Here is an 8,537-nt window from a genome sequence, read left to right on the forward strand (position 1 = left end):
AATCACACTATGCACACAAGGAAGGAAAGGCAGAATAGACCCGTTTCCTTTAAACCCCTCCTCTTGTACCGGTAGCCTGTCATAAGCAACCCATGACTTTCAGCACAATAAACATTAAATGGCCAAGGGCCAACCACGATCCCCACACGTTCCTATTCTTCAAAACCACAGTCACCTAAAGATACGCTGCCCACACAGGCAGGCAGGCAGCCCCCTCTTCCTTCTGGTGCCACTCATACTTCCCTACAACTTCAGACCAGGACAAATTCCCGCATACCTTGTTTACCCCTCATGGTATGAGTGGGCTATCAAACCGGTAACAAAGCATTTTACAAGGCAATTAGGAGAAATAAAGGAACCTGAATGCTGTAGCATCAGACCTGTATCAAATAGTTCAAATTATTTGGAAAGCCCAAAATAAATCATCATAAAAATATTTGCCAGGTGTCCCTCTAAAATATGTGCTGGAGGTCTGCTACATCAACTTAATGAATTGGAAATTAATTTAATTAATTGGAAATTTACAAAAGCCATTTAAGAAATACTCTTACACCCACTAAAGGGCAGAATAGGAGGAGATTTTTTTTTTTTTTTTTACATAGAGCACAATGTGCTTTCATAGTCAAAATATTGGGGGGGGAACAGATAAAGCCTGATCCCCTTATTCCTCATATCCAACAGTATGATTTCAAATTTTGGTAAGCAAATGTCCAAGACCACCCAGTGAAAAATGACCTGAACCACACAACAGTTACTGTATTCAAGGCTGCCCAGAGATTTTGCTTGGGTCAGGACAAGGGCTTAAAGAGGAAGTTAGAGACTAGAGACACTGAGAATAAATCAGCAGCATCATTGGGAGTAAGATGGAGGCTTTAAACAGAAGGCAAGGATGAGAACAGGAAGAAAATGGGAGCAGTGCAAAAAAAAAAAAAAAAAGAAGCTGGGATCACCTTGGTGGAGCCAGTGTAGAGGCCACAAAAGATACTGATGTAGCAAATGATGCTGGAAAATGTAGAGGGAAAGGCTGCTTGGAGAAGAGGTGATCTGGATGTTTAATAACATTCTCCAAAGACACAGCAGTAACCCCTCCTGGCTACCTGTGAGTCTATGCATTAGCTCTGATGTATTCTAACATATCCCAAATCTCTCCATTCACTCTGTATTTCTTCATCATGGAAGGCAGAGAGGGCCAGGGTTGGAGTCAAAGGAACAGGCTAAGAAGCTTTACCTAAACCCCTGAAGCCTTACTGAATTTTCAAAAGTATCCCTAATATTAAGATAGGATGGTGGGGCCCTTTCCACCTGACCAAAACTTACCACGTTCTGGGTTCTTAAATTCCTGGTACATTTCATTAGCTGGTGTAGGTTGCAGACTGGCATAAAAAAATCTATTTCCTTCCAAGCTTGAAGGGCCTGAAGTTTTCTCGTGAAAGGAATAAGGCCCGACCACATACACACCAGTGCTGCATACTTCTTTTTTCTCACTGGACTCTGCTCTTGGCCCAGATAGGTAGGGATCACCTGAGCAAGTCCACAGGCACCTGCACATGGGTCCACTCTTTGAGATGAGAAACGGCATTTCCAAGATGTTCGTGTCCTGGTGAATAGGGTCTTTTACATTTATGTACCTTTTAAGTAAAGAAATACTTTAATGGCCTCTACTGGCGGGCAATTTAAATCCATACTCACTAACCAATCAGGGTTTTATGGTCAATTTGTTCAGACAATACTAAAAAAACCTTAATATGTTAGAGCAGATGGCTCCTAAATATTTCTCTTTTTACTTTTGTCTGAATGAGTTACCTGGGGATCTGAATATTATCTACCACATCTGGAAGCATGTGTGCATGTGTGCATCTGTATATGTGGGGTATAACCAGGAGGAGTCTCATTTTACAAAGTATATCCCTATTCCAACTATACTCCAATAAAAAAATTACGTATATTCTTCATATGATATTTTGAAAAGAGGATAAGGGGAAGGAGTGATGAAAAATGAAAGTAATTTGAGCTTTTAAAAGGGTATAATAAAAAAAATAAGACTTAAAGTAAATTTAACATGCAAAATAATGGTGGACAGTACAGATTTCTAGCATCCTTTCATGGAATTGCTTGTGGAGAAGTCAGTCCTACTTTATTCTTACATATGCTGGTAGAGCCAGCACCTGCAGCATTATAACAAGTCTTTTAACAGCCTGGATCATGCAGAAGATGATCTAAGATCATGGAAGACTGCACAAGAATGTCCTAAAAGACCAAAAAAAAAAAAAAAAAGGTGTCCTATTAAAAAACCACATAAGGTTTCTAACTTTGGGCTTTAGAAATCTACTTCTTATACTTAAGAAACTGATTTTAGTTTCCTCATCCTTTATGACTTTTTGGGGGGAAGGAAGGAAGCCTCTTCTTTGACTCTGAATCATGGGCACTGAATAGGCCTTCAGCTCTGCTGACCACGCTGGGCAGACACTGAACCCCCTGCTTCCTCTCAAAGCCTTCATCTGGTTGCCCTTGTCTTTTATGGGAATCCTGGAGCACAAGAGAGAGAGCGTTGATAGGTTTTGAAATGGTTCTGGTCCTTCGAGGTGACAACATTTGAGATACACCATCAACACTGACATACAGTTGACCAACTGTTCTAGGGTCATTCTCGTATCCCTGAAAGGCTGGAACAGGGGGAAAAAAGAGAGAAACTGACCAGCTAGACGGCACAGCAACTCTAGCAGCATTCCTACTAAAACAAAACAACCTCAGAGACACCAATCAGCGATGGTACTGCTCATACCTAGATTTCAGTGAATATCTGACATGTCTGACCTTGGGTGGGGGGTGCTTTCGGGCTCAGTTTTGGGATCTGCCATTCCACTCTTTACTAATAATGCATTTCTTTCTCCTTATTAAGTTAGTGGATTCTGATGGGAGGTGCAGGGAGAATACTGGGCATATCATGCGTATTATTATAATATCACAAGGTATAACAGAAACCAAAAGGCAAAGTTTGTTTTCATCAAAACAGTTTTAGCTGAATTTCTTCTCGTACCATATCTCGGTTTTGTGATAGTTTCCCTTCGCACTGGCAAAGATTCAGGCAGGGTCCCCTAATGGTAAAATTTAGAATTAAAAAAATATTTATTGATAATGTCTCTTTTAAAAATGTTTGGTAACCCCAACTAATCATCCAAAATGCACACTGTAAACACAGCAACAGCAAAAGAGTAACAATCGTGTGTGAGTAAGCAGACAATGAACAGGTGACAGACTGAGCAAGAGTGCAGGAGGGAGCAACAAAGAACGAAAGACAGGTGCACAAGTGTGCTACAGAGAATGACAATTTGAGTGAGTAAGTCATCACATTTGGACCACAGAGATTTCAGTGCAACCATTTAGGAAATCTCTGGGCCAAATACTTAAAACAGGAGGAGGAATGGATGAGCCTTCTTTGTGAGCATGCTCAGCATGTTGGCATGGGAACAAGGAAGCACAGAAGCTCTGTAGTCATCTCATGATGGATGACTACCATTTATAGGATGCGAAGAAATTTTCTTTCTGGTCCCTGGATACAACATATATTGTTTTTCTATGCTTTCCTTGACCCTGGAGGACTGCAGCTGCTGTTCCAAAATCACCAAAGAAACCCCTTCACAAAATGAAGAAACTGCAGAAGCAGTAACACTGGGTTTGCTGGAATGCCCCCTTCCCTCCGCCTTGCCTATGATTTTCTTCTTGGCATGTCCAACAGGAATGGTTAAGTTTCACCAATCCACTTGATAAAGCCAGCATGGGCTTCAGTCCCCTGGTCACAGAACTAGAGTGGGTGGTGGTGAGGGTGGGTATGCATGTTATGTGCGGCTCTGGGGATCTGGACGCTGCCCTCACTTTGTAACCCTTGCCCAGAACACTGGGGTTGCTTCCACTGGAGACTCCATTGTAACTCTAGAAGTGTCATTAAATACTCAGTTCACCAAGGCTGACCACCTCCATTGTCATAGGATGATGCAGCATCTGCAGAATCGCTGTCTGCTGCCCCCTACTGATGGGGGTGGAGTGACAGGTGCGAAGTAGGCGTGGACTTTAATATTGGGCAAATGGGTCTGAAACAAGACAGAAACATTACTAAGAGAGAGGGCTTCAACAGAAAGAGCAACATTGCTTTTCAGAAAAAACAAAGGGGCTAAGTGAACATGAAAGCAAGGCAGAGGCTGAGTACCAGTCAGGATGTTGAGAGGCCTGGGTTCTGCTTTCTAGTATTCCAGGTTGTTCTAAATGACTAAATAGCTCCTGACTTTGGTATCTGCTTTTTAATAATAAAACTGGGGTAAGACTTTATACTAATCTCTTAACCTGTCCCAAAGGGATTGCTAGTTGCATTCCCAAAGTTGAAAGAAACTGTACAAGCTTAAAATGATTTTTTCCACGTCACTGTGGACAATGTTTCTTCTGATATTTTCTTAAAAACTCCATTATCCTCTGTTAACAATACACTGTTTTTACTACATAAATAGTTTCTGAGTTCCTGGCACACTCAAGGCACTGTGCTAGTTACATAAGGGAGTACAAAGATGGTCAACACAGAGGTCCTGCTCTTAGGGAACTTAACAGTCTAGACATAAATAGCTAAATTAAAATGGAAAAGTGCTAAGTGATGATTTGAGAACAGATAAAAAGTCTTGAGGACTCAGAGTTGGAAGAGATTCTGTAAGGAGGCCATCCATAGAAGAGGCTCTCATTGGCCTGCGGCTCTCCTCTTTTGGTGTAGAAGGAAAATGGCTGCAAGGCTTTCCCACAGCAGTTATGTTCTCAGTCCTCTAGGTCAGAAGGGAGAGGAAGAACTAAGACCAACTGGAACTCAAGATGAGGTTTGGTGCTCCTTTATGTACTCAGATGCCATATGGCCAATCTGGATGTTTTCAGACACTGGTTGTAAGGGCCTAACTAAGCACAGTGACTTTCCCACAGCAGGTGTGAAACAGATGTTCCAATAAATGTCTGTTGAGCTGAATAACCTAACATACAGATTCATTCATCCTTTTATAACCTCCTTGCTGGCAACCTGTCTTCTAGTCATTTGACTATGCATGGGTCTCTTTAGTATGGAGGATGGGGCTAAAAGAAAACATTAAAAAACAAAAACAAAAAAACACCAATACCCCACCAAAAACAAACAAAAAAACCCTACTTAATCCATTTGTTGTCTTAAAAAAGAACCCCAGCAAAAGGGTCTCATGTGAAAGGAAATACAAATTAAATTCTTAAATCCCATTTAACTAAGTATTTTTCTTTATGTTATTTCTTTCTTTCCTGAATCTGGCATGTGTTTTTGACTCTGGGCATGTTATTAAGCCCTGGACATTACGGGAGAGACTCTGCTGGGAGGAGACCTACTTTCTTCCTCTCAGTGGGTATTTTCCCACTAAATTTCCATCTGGAACAACAGGTAAAACCTATCTACCCTTAGGTTTGCTTTCCATTTTTTTTTTTCTCTTTGCTAAATGTCCAAGTCACAGAAATCTACATCTAAAACAAAAACAAACACAAACAAGCAAAAAGGAAATGGAGGAGGGAAAAAAAGAAAGAAGGAAAGGTGCCGAGAGCACCAGAGCTGGAGAGTGTGTGGCCGTGTTTACCCTGAGTCTCTTGATCCCAGCCCGTGTGATCTGCTGGCAGTCATAGAGTTCTATCCGCTCCAGGCTGTGACAACTCTTCAAGTGCTCCAGGGAAGCATCTGTGATCAGTGGGCAGTTGTCCAGTTCAATCACCTCTAGCTGGTCATGGGCGCAGGCCCCATTCCCCAGGTGACGAATTCCATCGTCTGTGATCAGCTCACAGTGAGACAGACTCTGCAGCCAAATAGAGCAAGGAAGGACACTGGAAGACCTCATGGTATTTTTCTAGACACCGGCCTGTATACAGGCAGAAAGGAAACCTTCTGGGTTGGATTGTGATGTCTATGGAGCCATCACCAGATCTACGCGGTGAAGTAAGAAAGCAAACTAGAGTTGCTGGGGTTCTGCTTTTGACTATCAGTGACTGACGTTTCTGTGTGTGATTCTTTTTCAGGGAGGGAGCTGAGGGAGAGGGAGAGAGAGAATCTAAAGCAGGCTCCATGTCCAGCGTGGAGCCCGATGCGGGGCTCAGTCTCACAACTCTGAGATCATGATCTGAGCCAAAATCGAGAGCTGGACGCTTAACCTACTAAGCCACCCAGAAGTCCTTCTGTGTGATTCTAAATATACTGTGTGAATTCATGCAATGACTACAAAATAGTTCATGAACAAATCATGGTATCCAAGCCCACATACAAATTTATACTTTTCTATAGGGATAAGAGGGGCTCAAGTTTTTTTTTCTTTTTTTAAATACCTTAAAAAAAATTGGTTTATTTGACAGAGATCACAAGTAGGCAGAGAGGCAGGAGAGTTGTGGGGGGGTGGGAGGAGGCTCCCGGCTGAGCAGAGAGCCCAATGCAGGGCTCGATCCCAGGACCCTGAGATCATGACCTGACCTGGAGGCAGAGGCTTAACCCACTGAGGCACCCAGGTGCCCCTCAAGTTTTTCTTGAATAAAACCTTCTGGAATTTGGACTAAATACTGAATACCTGGTACAGGGGAATGTCCAAACAGTTAACTAACCGAAGATGATTCCTACACCTGTCAGGTGTGGTCATCTCTTCACACAAATCCCTTTACTTCATCAATCTTCCTTAAATCCCTGGTTCCCCCAAGTGAAACTCAGAACCCCCTTGTCCCAATTCTAATTAGTAACATACCACAAAATACATACAAAAAATGAGCCTGGACACAAAATAGTTAAGCAGAATGTTTTCCCACAGTGCTACTGGAAAGAGTAGCAGAGAACACCCCTAGTAAAGCCTTGATTAGTTCTGTTTTACAGGACCATTTAGTCTCAAGGTGAAGCAAATTGTATTTTGGGCTATCCTGTCTCCTGGATCGCTGAAATTTAAACATTATTCAGGCTGAAGTGTAATTCACGTGGGAGGGAGAAGTCATACCCTCCATGTCACTTTTCAATCTCCAAGTACTGATAAAAGTTGGCAATTTGCAGAAATATGTTTTCCCAAAATGGTAGCCAGACACCAAGAAGAAAGTATGAGGTAGGTTTTGATTAAATCCAATGAACACATAAAACTTTAAAAAGTCAAACTTACCAATACTTGAAGTCGAGGACAGTGTATAGAAAGTTGGATTAACGTGCTATCTGTTATCTGAAAGAAATACGTAAGTTTATTATAGGTATAATTCCAAAAAAAGCTTCTTGGCTATACCTCATTCTTGAGTATAACTGTATTCTACACTGATACCCTGATATTAATCATAAAATAACAGATCTTAAGATTGAAAGCCCTTCAGCTACTTGAACCTGTTCTTTGAGAACCTATCCAGGCAGGCTTGCACACATCTAGTCATCTGGAGTCTTCCATCTTTGAACAGGTCTGTTGAAAATTCTCTTTTGTTTCTGAAATGAATGAAAATCTGTCCCCTTGTTACTTCCACCCACTGGACTTTGTTTTACCTCCTTAGAACCACCACAGAAAAGAAACAGGAGACGCTGCTCTATTAAAAAAAAAAATTCTTTAAGGGGAAAATATCCTCAAATTATTAAGTATATCTGGCCTATATTTTATAAGCCATGATAGAACTCTGATAACCTGGGTGTCAGGTATTTTCCCAAAGATGACAGAAAAGGGGCTGCTGGAATCTGGGTTAGCTATGAACATTCAAGAAGGAGGAACTCTTGAAGGAAGAACAGTCTTTTAGAGTTATCTTAGGCTGGAAAGTAAATCAGTGCTTCTTTTCAAATGTTCCTCCAACTCTGAAATGATGATGATGATCACAACACACAGCTTCACAAGGGGCTAAGAAATGGTGGGAGATGGAAGGTTGGGGAGAGAAGGTGTGTGCACATCACTGAAAAGGAGTAACACTGAAAAGGATGCACTGCACACTCAGGCATGTGCGAGAGATGGATGGATGTGACCAAGTTCTAGTTTAGTAAGAACAGTTGCTAAGGAGTGTCTGGATAACACGTAATTTAGAAAAAACTGACCTCTATAGTTACTGGAAGTATCTTTATTTTTACCATTAAAAAGATTTACTAATCTATCTCCTTTTTAGGAGATCCCCTTCAAAAATTTCTCTCTGATCAACTAGTAATCTTAAAGCTCTTATAATTGGTAATAAAAGAAACAGTTGCTGAGGCAGTATTTGGTCTGTCTGCCCAAAGGGCAGAGTTGGATCTCCAGGGCTAATATTATAAGGGGTCCAAGTCTCACTGAACTAAAAAAAAGGTGGGGGCAGTGCTATACTGTCCATGTGATGAGGCTTTAATTATTTACTACTGTTATAACCCTGTATGTCTAAGGAAACACTTTAACATCTTTATGGCCTGAATGCTTGGACCTACTTTCTTTCCACTGGCAACCTTACTGATGGCATATATTTTCTTAGTTCCTTACCATGTATGCCACGAGTACTTCTGCCTGGATACCTGAAGGACACCTCAATAAATGAAGAATCAGCAC

The 8,537-nt window shown here is 41.4% G+C and overlaps 1 protein-coding gene across 1 annotated transcript in view; it reads right to left on the reverse strand.

The window, feature by feature from the left end:
- Positions 1–2,896: 2,896 nt before the first annotated feature.
- FBXL20 (F-box and leucine rich repeat protein 20) overlaps positions 2,897–8,537 on the reverse strand; it is a 96,982-nt gene continuing 91,341 nt past the window's right edge. The window contains 3 exon segments of the mRNA XM_080825819.1: positions 2,897–4,088; positions 5,622–5,834; positions 7,164–7,220. Coding sequence (XP_080681945.1) covers positions 3,981–4,088; positions 5,622–5,834; positions 7,164–7,220 — 378 coding nt within the window. The 3' untranslated portion in view covers positions 2,897–3,980.

This window comes from Martes martes (genome assembly GCF_963455335.1).
Source record: "Martes martes genome assembly, chromosome: 16".
In the NCBI taxonomy this organism is placed as follows: Eukaryota; Metazoa; Chordata; class Mammalia; order Carnivora; family Mustelidae; genus Martes; species Martes martes.